At 43.0% G+C, this 20,774-nt stretch overlaps 1 protein-coding gene across 1 annotated transcript; it reads left to right on the forward strand.

Moving 5' to 3' along the window:
• The first annotated feature begins 1,712 nt into the window (after nt 1–1,712).
• tbx4 (T-box transcription factor 4) lies at nt 1,713–19,211 on the forward strand. The gene is made up of 8 exons (XM_069676665.1): nt 1,713–1,847; nt 2,169–2,263; nt 11,507–11,626; nt 12,831–12,978; nt 17,509–17,661; nt 17,760–17,848; nt 18,079–18,314; nt 18,392–19,211. Exons 1-8 carry the CDS (start codon nt 1,713–1,715, stop codon nt 19,045–19,047), a joined length of 1,632 nt encoding a protein of 543 aa, XP_069532766.1. The 3' UTR covers nt 19,048–19,211.
• Nucleotides 19,212–20,774: the final 1,563 nt, after the last annotated feature.

A 20,774-nucleotide genomic window follows, 5' to 3' on the forward strand; every position in this document is an offset into this window, starting at 1 on the left:
GTGCCCCAGTGCATGCTGGGAAGCAATAATGGCTGCCCATGATGAAGCAGAATTTGACTTGAACTTGGCCATGTTGATAATGAATGACTAAATATGTTATAGTTTTTAAGGATACATTGATAAAGACATAAAGGATAAAATAAGAGAAATCCAAATGGGGTTTTGTATTGTGAGGGCTTTAACTACGTTTCCAGCATTTCTTTTGATTTCCCCATATTTATATTGTTTGTATGTAAAATAACTGTGCTTTTTTTGTTGTGCACGTCTTAATATGTTGGAATTGATCGTGTTCGTGACGGCTCGCAGTCAGGAAAGCAGGAGACAAATATTGTAAACAGCAATATTTCAAATCTTGATCTTCAAACGTGTCAGCGGAACATGTTTACTAAATATGAGGTTTCCCTTCATGTTCAGCTGAGTCGCTTTTTCATGTCTACATCCAATAATAACCCACTCTAAATACGACTTGGCTCGAGTTAACACCAGTTATTTTCCACCGTCAAGAGACTCTCTCACCAACATCGGCAACTGGTGGCCGGACGTCGAGCCCAGTCCAACAAGTGACCTCGTTTTCACTGGAGATGCAGACAGATGCTGATGAAGCTGAGAAAACAAAAACGTCCTACATTTTTATGTGGTGTGTTTTTAATAAATGTGCTTTTTTGTCTTTGCCAAAACACATGCACAAAGTGTGTTTTACTTAGAAGACCTGCACGGCAGCAGCTCCCTGAGAGCTTAGAAGGAAGGGGAGGAATTTTACACACAACAGAAATTTAGAGCCTTTTGAAAATGTATCAGATTATGGCAAATGTATGCTTGGATGCAACGTGCACATTTGACCTTTACATGACACATATTTACATTAAACAGAGGATGTAGTCTAATTATGTGTTGCATGCATATGGCTGGAAAAAGGCGGATTATTAGCTGATTTCTAGATTTAAATGTGTTTAAATTAGCTTAACTTTATTTAAATTAAATACTGATGGTATATTTAAAGGTAGATACATAATTAAGTAGTACAGTTTATATTTTAGTCCATATTTCCAATTTAGCAAATTAAATCCACTCAGAAAAAGATGAGGGATTAAAAAAAGATACTTCATGCTGTCTACCTTTCTTTACGTAACGTACTTAATGTAACCCTTTCACCATGAGGGTTAGGTTAGAGTAGATATGACCTAAGAGTGCAGATCCAAAGAGTAAAATGCTCCTGGAATTAATATTAAATTATGTCATTAAACTAAAACTTAACATATACAAATTTGGGAGCTGTTACCTTAATAAATATCTTTATATAATTTCTGTAATTCAGGTCAGAGTTGTTCATACACTTATTATAGACAAAGCCAACTTTCTCACAGTCACTATGCGAACTTACAGTAGTTACATAATTGATAATTTTGTGGATATTTTTCATAAAAACCTCCTGTTAAACTGAAAGTAGATTCAGGTAGAATTTGGTAACTTATATAAGCAAATAGCAGCCAAGAGCCCTGCAACGACGCCAAACACATGCAGCTACGAGCACAAACTGAACATGTGCATTAAAGCAGAACACGACTGCAGTGAGATAACCAGTCGAGCACGTCTAGAGCTGCTGTAATAGTTTGGGATCATAACGTGTTATTTTACCCGAGAGAATCAGAAAAGTGTCACATGCCAGCGGACGTTTCTCTGTGACAGCTGAGTATTTGTCTCGTCCTGCAGAGATGCTGCAGGAGAAAGTTTCAGCGGTGACGGATGAATGTTTGACCGGCGGCGAGGAGACGGATCTCCTTCCTGACCAGCCACGACTGGGCCTGTCCACAGCTCCCAGCATCCCCAGCGCCAGTGAGCCCGACCAGGTACGCATGGAGCCAGAGCACACACAGTAGCTCCTGGTGGCTGCTCAGATTAGTGTGTTGAAACATGGAGGGATTTTTCTCTGAGGAGGTCATTTAAGGGGATAAAAATAAAGAATGAATCAAATATTGTTTTCTAGAAAGATTCAGACCCGAGGAAACATGTTTACACCTGAAGGCAGCGTCTTCAGGTGTTGAAACAACTGGCTTACAGCAGATGGTTTTATATGTTGTGGTGTATTATGTATATTTCTTTACCTGATATCCTGAGAAGTGATGCATTGCTTTGTGTCGAGCGTGACATCGATGTCCGTTCTCTTGCAGAACATCGAGAACATCAAGGTCGTTCTTCATGAGCGGGAGCTGTGGAAGAAGTTCCATGAGGCCGGCACCGAGATGATCATCACTAAAGCAGGCAGGTTAGTAAAACAGCAAACACACCATCAATCAGTCACAGTGCAGACGAGACCCAAAGGGGAAAAGACAACGGATGTTTTTATGATAAATATTAGTCAAACACTTAATTTAGACATGAACAAATATGTGGTCAAAGTGTGTGTGTGTGTGTGTGTGTGTGTGTGTGTGTGTGTGTGTGTGTGTGTGTGTGTGTGTGTGTTTGTGGTAGCATAGCTCATCTTTCAATTCAATTATTAGAAATCAGCTTAATAATTAATGCTGGTTGAAGTATTTAGAGCTTTTACTTAAACAAAAATACTTTATAAAGAAAATTAAAAGAACCTGTTGCTCAGTTTCTTCTTTAACATTTCACTATTGTTACATTTTTATAAAATAAATTGTTTGTTGTGGATGCATCGGCATGTAAGTAGCTCATTTTTTAGTATTTCATGTGCTGTTGGGTAGATTTTTGTTAATAAAAAAATCATAATATACATACATAATTAACACAGGTTTTATATAAAATAGGAGTATATAAGGAGGAAGTAACTATAGTCAAACAAATGTATCTTGAGTAAATGTATATAAATAGAGATGAGTTGCTAAATAAATCAACAGCTTTCACCAGGATGTCACAGAAGCCTGTTGCATGTGTTCGTGTAAAACATATTTAAAGCTGCTTTTAATCTTAAATAAAGAGTAAAGTTTGTGTGAGATCACACAGAGGATGATGGATACAGAGCACAACATGTTACCGCTCTGTGAGCCTCTGTTTAGCCGGCTAATGGAAACATATAGCGGTTATAAGTTTGTCTGAGGAGGAGACAGAAAGTTCCTGCAGCAGCGACGACATAATTGGAAACACAAATGACCGGCCGTCTCGTTGGATTTAATGCGACCTGAGGATTAGATAGCGAGGCCCGTGGACATTAACCAGAGGATGAGTACGTCTCAGAGCGACCTCCGCCTCTCATTCCTCACGGGATGTTTTTTTTTCCTGTAAAAAATGTAAAAGGTCACCACATTTTTTCCTTAATGCCGCATAACCGTAAGAGATGGGCTTTCCCTTGTCCAGCTGATGAAGTGGGCTCTGAATCCTTAAAGCCCTTTGAAGGGCTCTGCAGAGGGTTTAACTGTGCAGCTGTGCTGGGAACCGTTCAGTCTGCAGCCGAGACGCTGCTGAAGGTCTGCCTTCATCTCTCAGGAAGAAACAGATCTGAAAATGAACTCACACTAAATGATATCAGCACCAGACTGAATTATTCATGTTAATATGAATAGTGCATGTGGAGGTGCTCGCTGTGTAATCATGGCAGAAGAGATGTGGTCACAATAAATGTGTCAAAGCAAGAAGGATGATGTCATAGCTCAGTAAAATACAGTGTTACAGTCTATTTAATATCTTAATACCAGTATCTAAGTATCAGACGACAGCCTGGCCTTATGTAAATACGCTCACTTCCAATGTTTAAACCCTGCGGATACCAGGATGTTGTCATGTTGTAGCCGCGGATGTATACGGATGTTGCTCTGTATAAACGATGACAAATGGTAATCATTTGATCGTTTCTCGATTGATCAAGTTAAATCAATATATTTAATAACCCATAAACTACTATTACACAAGAGCTAACGTTAGCATTAGCTTACCCGCTAACATCCCAATGTGACAAAGATTTAGATGTTTGCCTTTTCTCTTGTGTCCTGTTACACTTGTTTAATGCTAACATTAGCTGTAATCTGTATTTACAGATTCTACATAAACTGTAGGTGTGATAACTGTTATGTTTCCGTTTGCAGTGCGAGTAGCATTGACCATCAGCAGGCTTCGGTGTGTGCAGAAAAAACTGTGCAAAGCAGGCGGAACGAAACTCGCGGTAATGACATCCCAACTCCCATCGGCGACGATTTATTAATCTCAACAAACAGACATCTGCATGAAAGTTCAGCTAACAACAAACAACAACAAAAATTTAAACTTCAGCGACAAATTACCTTCACGCCGTGTCGCGAAATTCAATCAGCGTTTAGATTTCTCGACTTCCTTGAATGCATCATAAACGATGGCTCCGCCCTCCGTCTCATGTTAAAGTAGTGTTCTTCTCCTCTTGAGGACAGACCTGACAAAGCTTCATGTTGTTCCTGATCTGCATCATGATGTTGTTCTTTCAGCAAACTGAAGAGCCGTTAATTAAAGTCGATCACAAGAAAATCTGTTTCTGTTTGGGCTTCATCCCGCTGCAGTAAGCCAGAGTGCAGCCTCTGTGTAACTTCCTGTTTACAGTGAGACTGAGACTCAGCACAGACAGATGAACGGGCGCTCCTCCGGGGGATGGGACGAACCGAGAGATGACAGCGTTTATTTAGCAGACACATCTGGAGGGAGAATTTACCTTCACTTTGATCTGAACACACGGTTGCTTCTCGAGCTGCTTCTCAAGTTTATCGCTAAACGCTGGCTAAACTGGGAATACAGAGAAGTTGACCGTCGTTTCCAAAGGCATATATCGTTGTCAAACGATAGCCGATGGTTCCCAGATTGGTTGTTGGGTAGTGGTAGCTAATGGGTTATTATATATGTTGTTTTTAACTTGAAATGTGGCCCTCCATATCTACACTGTCCCTTGCCTTGTCAGTTGCTGATCAATTGGGAAGCAATTAAATGATAAATATTTGTCAGATATAATTTTTTAATCTGACTTGCAACTTGGAACAGAAGAACGTTATCCTTCTGATGACAGCATCTGAGCCTTCCAACATCCAAGGAAAATCGCCCCAATGCCAAAATGGAGATTCAGGTGGAGGCATGGTGACGGTTAGAGAAAATCTGATCATCTTCCCCCGTAGAAACGAGTCAGAAACGAGGTAACGCAGACTAACAATGAGGATGTGACGGGTTGACAACTCTTAGGCGATCACATCCCATACACCACGACGCTCCACATCTCATCTGGCGTGTGTGATTGCTCACTTTAAACAGCCTCCAGTGTAAACAATGCTGATGGCAAGCTGCAGCTCAGCAGAGAGCAGAGGTCGAACCCGGGGCTTGTTTCTGCAGCTCTGTCCATCATAACCATACTTTATGAAAACACTGCAGTCAAACATTAATCGTCTCAGACACAGAGATCAGACACAGTTCACAAACGAGGCGTTTAGCGCTGTTGTTCGCAGCCTTTGTGTCTTTGTACCCTTTGAAATGAAGCAACATCTAACTCCTCACCAAAGGGTGGATGTGTCCTTGAGCTGGACGCGGTGTAAACAGTGGTTTGAGTCCCTTGTCAGATTGTTTGTGTGGCGTAACAGCATGCATTAAACTTTCCCTTTGTGCATGTTTACAGGGTTTTAAAGGCTTCCCAACCAGTTCCCTCCCTCGCTTAAGATACCTAACCAAATGTTCATGAATAAGTCACAGTAGCTTTGGAATTAAATATAGTAACTAGGTTTAAAAATGAAGCTGAAGAAAACATATCTCATATTTTACAAGAACGAGCAAAGGTTGGAGACACAGCAGGAAAAGATATTTTGTGTGGTTGAAATTTGTCTTCTGTCCGATGTTTTAACACGATTTGAGTCTTTGTTTTCAAACATTCAGTAATCTTTTGGTGGTCGCATTTGTACCCCAAACAGGTTTTAAAACTATACTTTAAAAAATGTTCAGACTCAGGTCGGCTCCGATGATTCTACACGTTCTGCAGATATTTTTTTAAAAAGATAAGAAGACGTTGGTGTATGTGCTGTTCTGTGTGAGGTCAAAGGTCAAGTGGAAAGAGTGAAAAGAGCTTAGAGGATGAAGTGGTGATGTGGATGTGCAGGGTGAGAGTGACGACTTGAAACGGACATTTCATATACAAGTGAAATGTTAAGTGTTACGTGTAGAACTTTAAACATCACATGATGAATTGATTGTGAGTTTGAACTGCGGACATGTTGATGATGTTTGTCTCTGAGAGCAGCTTTAATGATGCTCCACTGTGTGCACGTGGGATGTGATTTTAAGGAGTGTTAGAATAATTTAAAAGCAACATTAAAAGTAGCAAATAAAAAACTTTGGAGAAACTATGAGCACATGATAAATATTGAAGACCTTTTCAAATTTTATAATGTAAGCAAAACAAGTGTACACGTCAACAATACAAAAGTCTCGCTCTGAAATCTCACGGTGGTGAGATGTTACCTGAACAGGACGGTGGAATTGTGAGTTACAGTTGGAGAGAGGATTTGTTTATATAGAGGACTGCCAGCAACAATATATTTCAAAAGACACGGCTGAATATTTACCTGATCTACGATGAAGATGAGACATTTGAACCACCGCCCTGTTCAGGTAACATCTCACCATGCATGAGATTTCAGAGCGAGACTTCTGTTTCTGGTGACACAAAAAGGATCTTGCTCTTTAAAAACAGGACCATCTTTGTAGGGATCATTGCCGTAATGCTGTCGGACACCTGGGGTAACAACATGAGCCTATCGGTGGCAAAAACAAGCACTTTGATCGGGCGCAATCGGCCCAGGGGATTATGTTGCAGCCATTGCGGCCGTATTGCGGCTACGGCGGCGGCCATCTACTGGACCGATTCTACTCGGACTCGTTTTTGTTCCTATGAGTCATTTCAACACACACATTTGTAAAAATAGGGCCCAGGTTTAAAAATAGCGAACTTCTCCTTTAAGGGAGGATGGATCGATCTGGGGGGGTTGGGTCTGCACTCTAACACTGTATAGTTCAGAAGGAGGTGGCCTGTTTAGACGAAGGTACAGCTCAGTCAGTGGTTTCACAATGTGACACTGTAGGTGTCCCAGTAGTGTCATATCAGGAAGCTGTCTTCAAGCTTAATGTCTTGCTGTGTCATTGGAAGTCATGTGAGGTTGTATGAGAGAAGAGCTTAGGTCTGCTTAGCGCGCCGGTCAGGGCAATGGGTGGGTTTCATGAACCAGCAACAGCCAAGACTTCGATTCCAGCGTGAAGATAAAAATCCATATCCACTTCTTTTGTGGTTTTGGTGACTTAAAATAACACAAGTTTCTCAGCAGGCTTTTTTCTGAGTTCTAACTGGGCGTTGCTTATTTATAATTGTTAACTCGACTGTACAGACCTGCATGTGCAAACCTGATGCTACAGGTGTGCCTAGATAGTCATATGTTCAAGGGAAGGGACACCAGAGAGTTGGCAGTGGAAACATGTTCCAAAAGCATGTGCAAAGTTTACAGCAGAAGTAACAAAAATAAAATAAAATCACTTGAACTGCGTACCTACTTCAGCACTGTTGCAACACATTTTGTAAAAGGGGATGCGATGAAGAACCCGCTTTAATAAAGCTGCGTCCAGGTTTAAAAAGAGTTTGCTGTAACATGCGAGGAGGGTCTCTGCAGAGGTGACAGGAGAGGAGGTGCAGATGCAGAGCAGCCCGGCCTTCCTGCAGGAGATCCCACATTTTCCCAACACTCCGACTTGAAACTCTCTCAGCCGGCTCCGGTGCAGCACCTAGCTGCGCCTGCCAGATTTGTTATTGTGAGTGTCACTGTCCAGGCGTAATCCTCCCTCTTCAAAGCACCCAGCGCAGCTCTTCCTTCACTCTCCCTCTTTGTACACAGCCCGTCAAGAGAGCAGCGGGCCGGTTGATAAGAGGAATCCGGCGCCCGCAATAGGCCGAGTCTACGAGGTTGTAGCGCTTCATCATCCCCCCCTCGCTCCTTTTGATCTCGCCGTGGTACTGGAGATTCCCAGAGAGGGAATGGATCACTGCAGGGCCTAAACATGTGGGATTGTTAAGAGAAACAGCTGGCTGGGCACAGAAACACACACACACACACACACACACACACACACACACACACACACGCTGACACTGATATCATACACACACTCTCCTACTTCCATTTCTCATGCTCCGCTTAAACTCACTCACTTAGTCACACCAGCGTATGTATATAAATGCCTTCATGTCGTCCGCCCTTTGAAAATCCATCGTCCACAGTTGCACTACCTACGTTCTTTTGTTCATGTGGCAGGTACGTAACGCTAAGATACACCATGTTTCATCACATGCAGCTAAGACTATAAACAGACACACAGGCAGCTCAGCAGGACTACAATGAGAGCTTCATGTAGACTCCAACAAGGGTGGCCAAGTCAGATAATATCACAATGTACGGCATGTTAAGGTGCTGCAGGAAATCAACTACAGATGAGTCTGTTTTTAGCTCATCCAAAATGATCAAAGGGAAGATTTTCAGTTCATTATGTTTTGCGATTGAGGATTGAGGAAAGCCTGGAGCATTTGTAGGACAAACTGGGCGTCTAGTCGACATTCCCTGGAGAAATCACAAGTGGCGTCCGTCACCCGGCAGTGTTTGGTCCTCCAGAGAGAGAAGGAGGAAGGAGGTGTACTGTTTTCTCCGGTCTGTGCTCAGCTGTCAGTAAAACACACCCTCACCTGCCACCGACTGTGCCACCAAAGAGAAAGACACCTTCAAGATTTCTACTTTACCTGAAAAACCGAACATCACATTGATGCCAAAAAACGGGTTCTTTTAAAGCAGCAGTCTGATTACACTTTCAGACTAATATAATCGGAGACATTAAAGGGATAGCTACCACAGTATAGCAGAATATCAAATTACATCATATCCCTACAACAGCGCACCGGGGCCATTGTTAAAAAAAAAAAGGAGGAGAGGAGGAATATTCTGAGAAGAAAACAGGACATTACGAGAATAAAGTGGAAAATTTGCCGGAAAAAAATGGCAAATTTATGAGATTATAAAATCAGAAATGCTCAAGAAAAAAATAGGATAAAGTTTTGACAGGGAACGACAGCAGCCCCAGCTCAAGGCGGGATTACTACGCCTTCAGTAAAACGCACGGAGGCTGAATGGTGGGGTGAAGTCGCTCCGCCTCTGTGCCGGCATCTCAGTAGAAACAAAGGCAAAACAGCGTGAGTGTAAACGGCGGAGCTGGGTGCAGGTGAAGCAAGAGCTGTTTGTTTACACGTCGTGCACGCCAGAAAGCAAAGCAGAATCACACCCTGCTGCGACTTTACGCCGGTGTAAAGATAAGATGATGCATGGTTCAGTGTAAAACGACGTTCTTACAGCAGCTTCCTGACGGCACTGTGGCGGAGTTGCAGTGTATCGCACATCAGATGCCACTGCTCGCCTTGCAGGGCCTCATCAAATTCAATCAGATTTAGCAATACGGGAATACTTGTGATTCTAGCCAAGAACAACAAACGTATCACTTTCTGATCTCATAAATTATGTTTCACAATTTCGTCAAATTTACGACTTTAATCTCGGAAGTTTCTCGTTTTGCTCGGAATATGTCTCTTCTCCTCCGGCTCCGTTTTTTGGCCCTAACACGCAGTCGTATATCCACAAACACTGACACTTTGTTTTCAACTGTCTTGACTTTTATTTATTTATTTATTTATTCATTTTTATATGCAAAGACTTTTAATATTCAGTTTGTTGAACTTCATTGGGAATTTTCCTAAAATCAACCACTTGGGTTAAATGTTAAGCTTTCATCAGGGGAACATTTAAAACACTGGGTTCGGTGGACATTTGTTGGACGGTCTTACAGCCTCCGAAACCTTTTTCACTCCCAGAAACAGACGACTAACCCCATCAGATATCGAACAGCCTAGGTTGTTTGAATGATGAGACCTTAAGAGCACATGTGACTCTATAGGTTGAGTTAGTATCTCTACAAAAGCAACACACGTACTGACTCCACGGCTTTCATCTGTGTACATGATATTGAGGTGCATCCGTTTTATCTGCCCGGCCTGACAGATTCATTTCCACAGCTGAAGCGTGAGCAGCAGCAGAGCCCGTCACTTGATGGTTATGACTGTACAGATACACACAAATCTGAGGGCCACATGTGTTGACACAGGCGTCCATCTGCTCTGTCTGTACGGCGTGAGCGGAGCCAGAGATGAGCAAAGGTCTGCTTTGAATGTTCCTCTAAGATTAACCCGTCTTTCAGCGAGGATGATACCGGGACTGATCTCTCCCTCTGATTGGATTTGAAGCCTGGGAGAGAGATTTAAGTTACCTGCCCTCAATCCCCCTCCCCTCTCTGCGTCTTACGTGAGGGGGTATTTACAGTAACATGATCGGATGGTGTCAGGCACTACGAGCCTTTGAAGAGGGGCATTCGCGCCAATCGGAACAGCATGTATGAAGAGTTTTAATGCTGCGCCATCTTCCCTGAAAGCATGCGAGGCTTGCATGAGAGTGTCCTCCAATGTTTGAACACGTTGCCATGGGCAGCGCCCACGGATAAACTGCAGGCCTTTTTGACTTTAGCCTCTTGAGCAATGACGAGTCGGCAATCTAAACTGTTGTCCGATACGGGGTGCCATTAAAAACCACTTAGGGCTTTATAAGGGGGCGCCGAGCCCTTTGCGAAATTTCCTTTGACGCAGATGGGATGAAAAAGTTTTTGGTTTCCCAGAAGAGGTCAGGAAAGGTAGCTGCCTCCGTGTGTTTTATGGCTTTGAGTGCTATATTAGCATATTCTGTCTTTGAGTCTGGAGGCATTTAAAAGATGAAAGATAGAGCGTGTTCCTGCGCTTTTTATGGCCTCTTAGTTTCACAAGTATGAGAGGATTTCAGTCTTCTACCAAATAAATGCCTGTAAGGAGACAAATCATGACCAGGCGCAACGCTGCAACAAAGCATTATTTACGTAAAGGACTCATCTGACAATTATTTTGTAGCTTGATTGATTCATTGTTCAGTCTTTTAAATGTAAGGACGTTAAAGTGAAAGCTGTGAAAAACGCTTCTTTTGTCAAACTACTTTTCATCCTCACATTAAGAGGAACCAGAAAACAGTTGACATTTCTTCTTTCTTCAAATGATTTATCAATTAATAAATTATTTCTTTGAAATCTTTGATTGATTGATTTGTCTTTATGGTTTCTATGGTTACCTTTAGTTTAAGCTTCAGAGTAGTCCCAGCTCCTATCACACTCCAGTGTTCTCTATCAGACCTCATTGCTGTCCATTAAGAAAATCTCTGAGCTGCAGTCGGTGAGCTAATCTGACGATTCTAAACTTATCCTACAAAAACAAATGTTGTTCAAAGGCAGCTGAATCCTTTCTTTGGATGCAGGTCTGTGTTTGTGTTTGAGGATAAGGACAGTAAGGTCTTACCTGTACTACACAGAAGGTGCTTATGCTAATGTGTCTAATGTGAGAGTTAACTGTCACATCAGAGCGTTTCTGACACCTCGCTTTTACACTCTCCAACAGGAGGATGTTTCCCAGCTACAAGGTGAAAGTGACCGGGATGAACCCAAAAACCAAATACATCCTGCTCATTGACATCGTCCCGGCTGACGACCACCGCTACAAGTTCTGTGACAACAAGTGGTGAGTACTGAAGCTTCACCAAGTGTCCAAGCTGATGGAAGATCCTGCTGTGTAACTAAGAGGCTCTCTGACTCGTCTCTACTTGTGCTACAGTTACAATATGTTTACAACATAGGAACACCCCGTATCCAGGGGCGTTTCCCCTTTAAATCCCATTGGCCATTCCAAAGTGCCATCCCATAATGCTAAACTATGATTGGCTATCTGCCCAGTTAGAGAAGGGAAGCAGGGCTGCTAGTACATTTCATGTCTTTTGTTTGTACTTCATACAGTGACTTTGAATCTTCTTGTTGAGTCCTTAATGATTAATAATGGAGGACTTGTGTGGTGCCGCTCTGTTATTTTTATAATGAAAGAAACCTATACACAGGAGCATAACATCTGTATGATACCTTGATGTTAGTAGCTAAAGAAGACGTGATAAGTAGAGACAGAAACTGTAAATTAATTGGACATGTGTGTGCGCTCAAACATCATGAGTCAGTGCCCCAGCTGGGCCACCAAGGTCAAACAGTCTGGCCACCCCGCTGCCTCTATTGACCCCAGATTCACACCGTTTACTAGAATCCACTGAAAACCAAACATAATCACAACATCATAAGAATCTGTTATCTTGTGCAACAGCAGATCATCCAAGCCTGGCATTATCTGAGGCTACCACAGATCATCACTGCCTAAAGCTGCTTACTGCAGCGAACAGGCAAGAGCCTCAGAGGAACCAAACCTCTGCACTGGAGCCAGTGTTTCTCTAGTTACCTCTGGAGGCACTGCCACTGCAGCCCTCTATTCTACAGTGTGACATTATAACTGAACCAACAGACTTTTGCCAGGAAAAGCAGTAAAAAAACCCCCCAAATCTCAAGCAGAAAGAAGTCCCTTTACAGCCATTTGTTTCTGATTGTGTGGCCTGCAGATGGTGGGCTCTGGTGTTTCTCAGCGACACCTTGGGAAACCATAATTAGTCATGATGTTTTAGCAGAGGCCACCTCCTTCCAGTGTGAGGGATTAAACACTGTGAGGGTTTAGAGCCGCGGTGTTCTCTGCCTTTTTAAAGCTTCATGATGTAAACGACACTCGATTCATGTGGTAGACGTTTGTAGCACGCTGTATTCGCTGAACTAATACGTATTCTGTAAATGTTGGATGCCATTAGTCTTAAAAACATTAAAGTAGACGGATCTTTCCTTAATGTGTCTGTTTTCAGGATGGTGGCTGGGAAGGCCGAGCCGGCGATGCCGGGCAGACTCTACGTGCACCCTGATTCTCCCGCCACAGGAGCTCACTGGATGAGGCAGCTGGTGTCGTTTCAGAAGCTCAAGCTAACGAACAATCACCTGGACCCTTTTGGGCATGTGAGTACCTGCAGAGAATATCTGTACTTTCTATAACTCAAGAAGAATTCATAGAGAGGGGGAGTGTTTTTCAAACGGTGTTTTCCCCATTATTTCAGTAGTTAATGGGAATATTTTACTTAATGTAACTGGTTTAATCTGAGTTTTCAAAACAGCTGTTCATTGTTGTCAGAATTTAGAGGGTTAAATAATATTGTAAATATGTTAAACTGTTGCCATGTTTCAGATTTAAGAAACAAGCTGCTGAGTCAAACCAGTTGGAATGAATAATGACTTGATCTTCAGATCCCTTTGAATCAATCCAACACATCAGATCCAATTCCACGAGTCCTGTTGACTTTAACGAGACCCAACAACTGTTCCAAAGGCTGACTGTAACAGTGGACTGATTGTATATTTGATCTGTTCGGTGCTCGATCAGTGATTCCCAAACTGTAGCTGCCTGCTTGTTCTTAAATACGTAATGTGGAAGAGGCGTTCAACATTGAATGAGCTGGTGAAGTTAAAGTTAGGCAGCACAGTAATGAAAATAAACATTAGCTCTACAACTAGTAGTTGTGTATTTGTTGGATGCTTATAAACTGAACCTCTTCCAGATAAATGAGGGCATTTTTTATTAATAATCTGTTTTTGTAAAAGAGAAATGCCACCATGATGAAAGAGAACTCTCACATTACTATGAAGTGAAAGCTCAGGGGAGGTGGCAGCTTCAAACCATAACCAATCGAGTGCAACATAAATTGGAAGTTAATGATAAAACTGCCCGGCTGTGTCAGACCGACATTGTTGTGCTTAGTTCTCATACAACTCACAATGAGTCAAAGAGAAGGAAAAGACTAGAGCATTTCAAATGCTGCTGTGCAATGATGAGTGATGTGTTGAAGATACATACATACAAATCTACAAATGATAATGCAGTAAAAGAGGGTTCCACAGGTGATATCACAGGTGATTGTTGAACTATTGGCATAACGATAAATCATGTGTGAAACAGCAGTTTGTCATATTTAGCTTTGCCTGTCTAAAAAAAACACACACTCCGATATATCGCTGAAATGGCATCACCAGGGGGAACTGTGTTGAGCCAAAAATCTCACCATGTCAGGGACATCGCAGCGAGAAGAAACTACTTGTGAAACATTCAGCGGATGTGAAAAATCTACTTGATATGTGTGCAAACAGTCAAATCAGAATCATGTAGGTGTTTTTCACGGGCAGATGTCTGAAAGAAGGATGAAAGAAGGCGAGGAGGCAGAGGCTGAAGAGAGGGAGGTGAAGAGTATGACTGTGGCAGCGCTCCCCAGGGGGACTCTGGGATAGCTTGTCTGAAGCCATCCCATCAATGGGCGGGCTCATTAGGTTCATAACCTCTCAGATCAGTGGCGGGGCCTGCTGTCAGATTGAGTTGAGTGCCTGGCCAGTGATAAGGGCGAGTAATGAGGACAGAGCGAGTTTGAGGCCAGGCAGAGCCCAGATGACGCCCAGACCAGGAGGTGTGCGGTGGGGAAGTGCTTCTCACAGTGGAGGGAAGGATCTCCCATTCAGCAGTCACCATGCGCATTACAGAATGTATGAGAAAGAGTAGTTCAAGTGTCGTTCTTACACAAGAGTGAGAAACAATCTCCATTTACCCTTTAAATCCATGACAACCCTGCTGCTCTATAAATGAACCCTGTCCAAACACTGAATGCTCTCTTGTCATTCAGCGCAGTATCACATCCATATTCATCCATATTGGACAATACAGTCAATCACTGTCCAAATTAAACATTCAGTACCAGTGTAGGAAACACTATGCCCTTTATACGCTAATAATTAAAGGATAAGGAGAACAGGATACAGCGTCAGATAGGGGCCTCTTTCATTCCTATGACACTGCCCGGATCAATCAAGCCAGAAAGTTTGCCTGAATTACCCAAATCTTCCTGATAGCTCCAACATCATGGGGTCCATAGAGCGAGCACAAACATGTTTCCTCTCGGGGAAACATTGGGAATTTCTAGGGTCTCTGGCTCCTTAAAAGTTCATACAGGGAGGCTGATGTAACAAAAAGAGAAATGATTCCCTGATTACCGGAGGTCTCTTAACATTTTCAGTGCATTTTATGACGGACACAGAACTTATAATTTCACTGCTTGGCCACTATGTCCAACGATCTTCCAAGGGGCTTGGTGGCAATATGGAAAGTAAGGATTTAGAGGTCAATTTGGTGAGTGTGTAGCACATTTGACACATAAGACTGGAGTTCCATCACAGACCTTGAGTTCATCGTCAGTCTTTCACTAATTGTACCCACGACCTTTCACTAACCTTAGTAGTGTTACGTGCCGAACCCTGTCCAGTAGTTATGTGTATTTGCCATAACTACACACTTTCCCTAACCACGTCTTGATTTCCCCCATAATTTCGTCTTCCCTCAGCTGGTTATTGCTCACAGTCCAAATTAAAACTAGAGAATGTGATGTTATCTTCCAGTGCATTCAGCCTCGTCAGCTCTCCACACTGACTGTTTACATGTATACAAGTCGGCTCAAGCATGATTGCGCTATCATAGTCCCAATACAAACAAAAACCAGCACAAAATATTTTCTTTCACCTACAGATTTTTCCTTCATATGCCAACATCTGTATATAGAGATTACATTGGATGCTATTCAGGGTTTTGTTCAATAGTGACGTACTGCACAGGGTTGGGTCATTAAATCCTCGTCCCGAGCACATATTTGTCAAAAGAAACAATCCTCTCTGAATGTTTTACTATCAGGGAAGATGAAAGCATGTTCTTTAGCTCTGATCTGAGGAAGGCTTCCCTGACCATTGCCTTCAGACAATCACCCAACAGTCTCCTGTATCACCCTCAGACTGCAGTCAGACAGCAGAGCAGACAAAGGTCAAGAGAGAGCCTCTGGTGGACCAGCCAATAGCTTATCTCTGTCTCCAGCCTGCCTCGGCAACAGGAGCATGTGAGCATGAGGCCATTCGGTGCTCAACCTGAGCCTCGCTCCCTGTGCCCCGATCAACCTTTGCCTCTCTTTGGGAGCCCCCTGGAGGAGAAGGCTCCTCAGGAGAGTGTCTGGCAAATGAGGAGGGGAGCCAAGGTGCAGGGCTTGATGTTGATCGGCCCTGACAGAGCTGGACTAGTGATGACCCTGCCCTACTGTTGCTAACGCTTCGCTGGGCACAGCACTCGGCTGGAGCCAGCGGACTGATGCCAGTGAGCTGACCTGCAGCCACCCAAACAACCTAAACACTGAGCACGCTCAACACATGCTAACTGCTTTACTCATACACAACACATTTAGAATGCAGATCAAGTGTGAAAGAGATGCAGAAAAACTAACTTTACACTTGAGAGGATTAAATCTACGGAGGAATTTAGCAGGTATAACATAAAAAGGGGGGCGAGAGAATTTCTCTTCCCTTTCTCAGGTCCAAAACAGTTCTCTTATAAATGCAGGATATAAAAACAAGGAGCACAGAGCAGTTACAGTGTCCTCTCTCACAGGGTTGTGATGTCAGCCAGTGCTCACATGCATGCTTGTGAGTCTGCAGTGTTTCAGGCATTGCATGAGGAATATTACACCAAGTTTACAGAGTTTTAGGTTAGTGCCACATTCACGTCATTTGGGACTAAAGAAACTGACCATTATCTCTGATTTCTACTGTTAAGTTCTTGTTCTATGATATGCATAAATAAATGAGTTGAGGGTAAAAAGCAATGTGCATTCACCAGTGTTAGCACAACATTTGGTTACTTTTACTGAGCGAGCTGATGTGAGTCCATGTTTTTGTTTTACACATCTAATCCTTGTTGGTTAAAGTTGAGCTTCTTTTGATCCTTAACAGACCCCCACGGCACTGAGGACAAAGCTGCAGTAAATATAAGGAATTATGATTGTATTAAGGTGTGCTTGTTGGCAGGCATTGACAGTAACGCTGCCTATTGAGATTAAGTATTCCAGTAAGACGTTTGTTGGTAATGCAAACAGTGTGGGGAGTTTTAAAAAAGGGGGCTATGGTAATGACCACTGGCAATCGAAAACAACTGTTAGAAGCCTATTTGGAAACAATGTTAGATACTATGAAGAATATCATATGGAGTTTCCCAACCTGCCAAAGCATTCCTTAGCTTTTCAGTTGTGCTATTACGTGATGCACCAAAGTAGCTGTCTTTAAGGTCGAGCTGAAACGGCATTTCGAGAGTATCTAGCTTCCGTATCGTGACGTATTTCCGAGTGAAACAGGACGTGCAGGCGGGACATATCATTAGAGGGATTTGATTTGATCGTTGAGAAGTGGGCGTAGACAGACGTTCTCCACAGCGCAGTAGCTAGCTAACTGACCGAGCGTTCTTGGTGCTCTGCGGCTAAATGTTGCAGATTGATTGGTTGAAATTGTTTGGTGCTAACTTACATAAGCACACGTGAAATTTAGTGTTTTTGGCCTATATTGTCAAATAGATGCACAATTTTACCGGGGATGTGATCTAAATCTAAAAATAAGTGTGCTGCTTTCTTTCCCCCTTCCTAGATCATCTTGAACTCTATGCACAAGTACCAGCCCAGACTACACATCGTCAAAGCAGACGAAAACAACGCCTTCGGATCCAAGAACACCGCCTACTGTACTCATGTGTTCCATGAGACAGCCTTCATCTCTGTAACCTCGTATCAAAACCACAAGGTACAACAGTTTTCTGATCTAAAGTTTAAACACACAAAACACACTTTGGTTTATACCAAATACAGAATGAGAGCTTGAATGAAATGTCCTTCTTCTAGATCACACAGTTGAAGATCGAAAACAACCCATTTGCCAAAGGATTCCGAGGGAGTGAAGAAGGAGATCTGCGCGTTTCACGACTTCAGGGGTACGTTAACATAAACCCAGGAAGGTGAAAAGGATCCTGTGGAAGTTGAAACTTTGAGCACATTGTCAGCTCTTCAGGAGTATTCCTTTGTGGGTGGATATAAAATTAGTGCTCAACAAATGTATCAGTTGGTTGGCCATGTCATCAGTCATTAGACACCCTTTCCTCCTTGACAGACTCGGCCCGTCAGAATGATGAATTATTCTCTTGTTTTGCTGCTACTTGTATAGGAAAGAATATCCGGTGATTTCCAAGAACATGGTTCGACAGAGGCTCATCTCCTCGCACAGTCACCTAGCAGGAAAGCTTGGTGCAGGAGTTCTCACTGGGCACCCTCAAGTCCTGTCTACCTATCAGTACGAGACCGGGGTTCCTTTGTCTAACTCAGACCCCCAAGATGCGATCTCAAACCACTTCCCTCAGAGCAGAGATCCCAGCCTTTTGTACCACTGCTTCAAACACAGAGGTATGTTTGTTAGCCGTTGTTCTTAAGCTCCATGTGCCCTTTGCGAAATCACTCAACGTACCTGTATCCCTTTGCAGATAATACAAGACACCTGGAGCTTGGATGTAAGCGGCCCTACCTGGATGCATCATCTGCGGTCTCAGAGGAGCACTACTTTCGTTCAGCTCCCTCTTATGAGTCATCCTTACTGTCTCATCCGTACTGCACTGATGCAATCAACTCTCGAGAAGCTTGTATGTACGGTAGCATGGAAACAGAGTCTGGATCGGGGGCAGGTGACACAGATGACCTCACCAACTCCTCTCCAATAAATTGCAACATGTGGGCTACAATGCAGCCCTACCCTCGTTATAGTGTGGAGGGTGTCCCGTACCAGCCCTTTGCCGCTCACTTCGCCAACCCTGCCACAGTCGCGCCTGTCGTACCGCACCCCACATCGTCCATACCGTCACGACCACAGGCTGACTTGGGCGTCTACAACTCAGCTACAGCCCAGCGAGGCCTGCCCGTCATACCTCCATCATCTTCCTCTTCCTCCTGCTCTCCGGCTGTTCTGGGATCCAGGGATAGGTCAAGCCATTCGCCACTGTATCACAAGAAGCCAGGGTCACCGCTCCGTCCCCACAGAGATTTCTCAGCCTACCCCACACAAGGCACTATATCCATCCGGGATCCGTCCTATCAGTACCAAGTAGGGTTGAGTAGCGCAGGGACTCATTGGACTGACAGCTAATGTGGACAAACTCCAATGTACATGTAAGAAATTCAAATCCAAAGGTTCCAAACCCACTGACTGAGGATGCCAAGCAATGACCATCATCAGCGGTGACCATTGCTTAACTGCACTCCCAAACCATTTTCATCCATGTGTTCTCACTGAAGCGCTATTACATACATGAGTGTACGTGGTGAACAGTGGCTGACCTTTTCCACACATGTGCAGATGTGTAGCATATGCATAAGCCTGTGATCCAATAGGGTGGTTTCTAATGCTCACATGCAAACTATAGGCCTGAGTTGGACTCATCGGAGGGAGCTGACAGTTCAAGAGCACAAGAAGTGTTAACATGACACAAAGCCAAAAACTATCCAAGTAGTGTCAGCTACCTAACCTGAAGTAACAGTGAGGATATTTTTTAACATAACATAGATAAGGGAAAGTCAACAATCCCTCTTTTTTAATGAAAATAAGAAGCATAGATGTGTAAAATATGAGTACATGATGGCTTTCCAGGGAAAACTGAGTTCTGGAATGTGCCTGGAATAATGTCCAGATTTAATCACAAGCCAAGCTCCTATAAGTCCGACTTGTTCATATGTGCCAAAAGGAGATTTGCCACGCCTTGATGCACTGAGTTCAGGTGCATTGCAAAGTGAGATTGATCATGTCACAATATATCAGAGAGTTCATTGTTCATACACGAAGAATCTCAGTCTTTTTCAATGGTGTACATACAGATCATTAAAAACATGTAGAGTCCACCAAACAACAACCCATTGTGAGAGTTGCTGGTGTTCTGGTCCTATCCAAATACTTTTTACAGGTCAATGCTATTTTCGTGATTCTAGCACTTATCCTTAGAGAGTCATGGTTGTGTGTGTGAGACTAAGCCCTTCTACTGTTGGTCGTCAAAGCTTGGCTCCAAACTCACGACTCCAAACAATATTCTCGCAAAACGGAACAGCAAAGAACTCTCAGGCAGAACCAGATGGGAGCTTAAAGAACTGTTGTTAAGCCATGGTGAGCACCGGAAAAAAGAGAGCTGCACACAAATCCCAGTCCCAAATGACTTGCTTGGAAAAAATTCGCTCAAGACTGCAAATACAAAACAGCCCGAGCAGCCGGGGAAGCTGAAGGAGAGGGCTCTCAGTAGCACTACATCCACTAGAGTTTGAACTTTGATTGACAAGGAGTATTTGTAGGATATGATGTGACCCCTCATGAATTTGTGCTTTGTCCCTCTATTCGATGTTGGTGTCAAATTCAATATAACATTTTTTAATATATTGACATTTTTGCACACCTAATAAATGAACATTTTCATGCCTCTTATTGTTTCTTATATTCAATCCAAGACCAACATTGTGCAACCGATTTTCCTTTCTCACAGCAAAGCTGTCAAACACTGCAGCTTGGTCAGCGGCTCAAAGCTTCACAACATGTACAAAAACCTTCTTTGGGTCTTTGTCTGGGAGCATGTGAAGAAAGAATACAGATTTTAATCCAGGAGGAGGATTTCTTTTTCAGTTAGTTACGTAAAGTACATTGTTTTGTTACGTACACGTGTCAGATATGTTGAGAACGTACCGTACGTTAGTCACATAACTTAGAAAACAAAGACCACGTTTTCCCAAACCTTACCAATTAGCTTTGTTAAATAAAGTCATAAAAAGTACCTCATCAGGCCTTGTTCTAAACTCTTAGCAGATGTTGCTTTCTAATTATCCAATGAGGCTGCT

Source organism: Semicossyphus pulcher, unplaced genomic scaffold (genome assembly GCF_022749685.1).
Source record: "Semicossyphus pulcher isolate SPU_LCO1_2020_fin unplaced genomic scaffold, fSemPul1.0.p SCAF_26, whole genome shotgun sequence".
Classification (NCBI taxonomy): Eukaryota; Metazoa; Chordata; class Actinopteri; order Labriformes; family Labridae; genus Semicossyphus; species Semicossyphus pulcher.

Coding starts and splice junctions, on each gene's coding strand:
- tbx4 (XM_069676665.1), top strand. CDS start 1,713: ATGCTGCAGGAGAAAGTTTCAGCGGTGACGGATGAATGTTTGACCGGC. Junction 1,848..2,168: donor GCGCCAGTGAGCCCGACCAG/GTACGCATGGAG, acceptor GTTCTCTTGCAG/AACATCGAGAACATCAAGGT. Junction 11,627..12,830: donor AAGTTCTGTGACAACAAGTG/GTGAGTACTGAA, acceptor GTCTGTTTTCAG/GATGGTGGCTGGGAAGGCCG.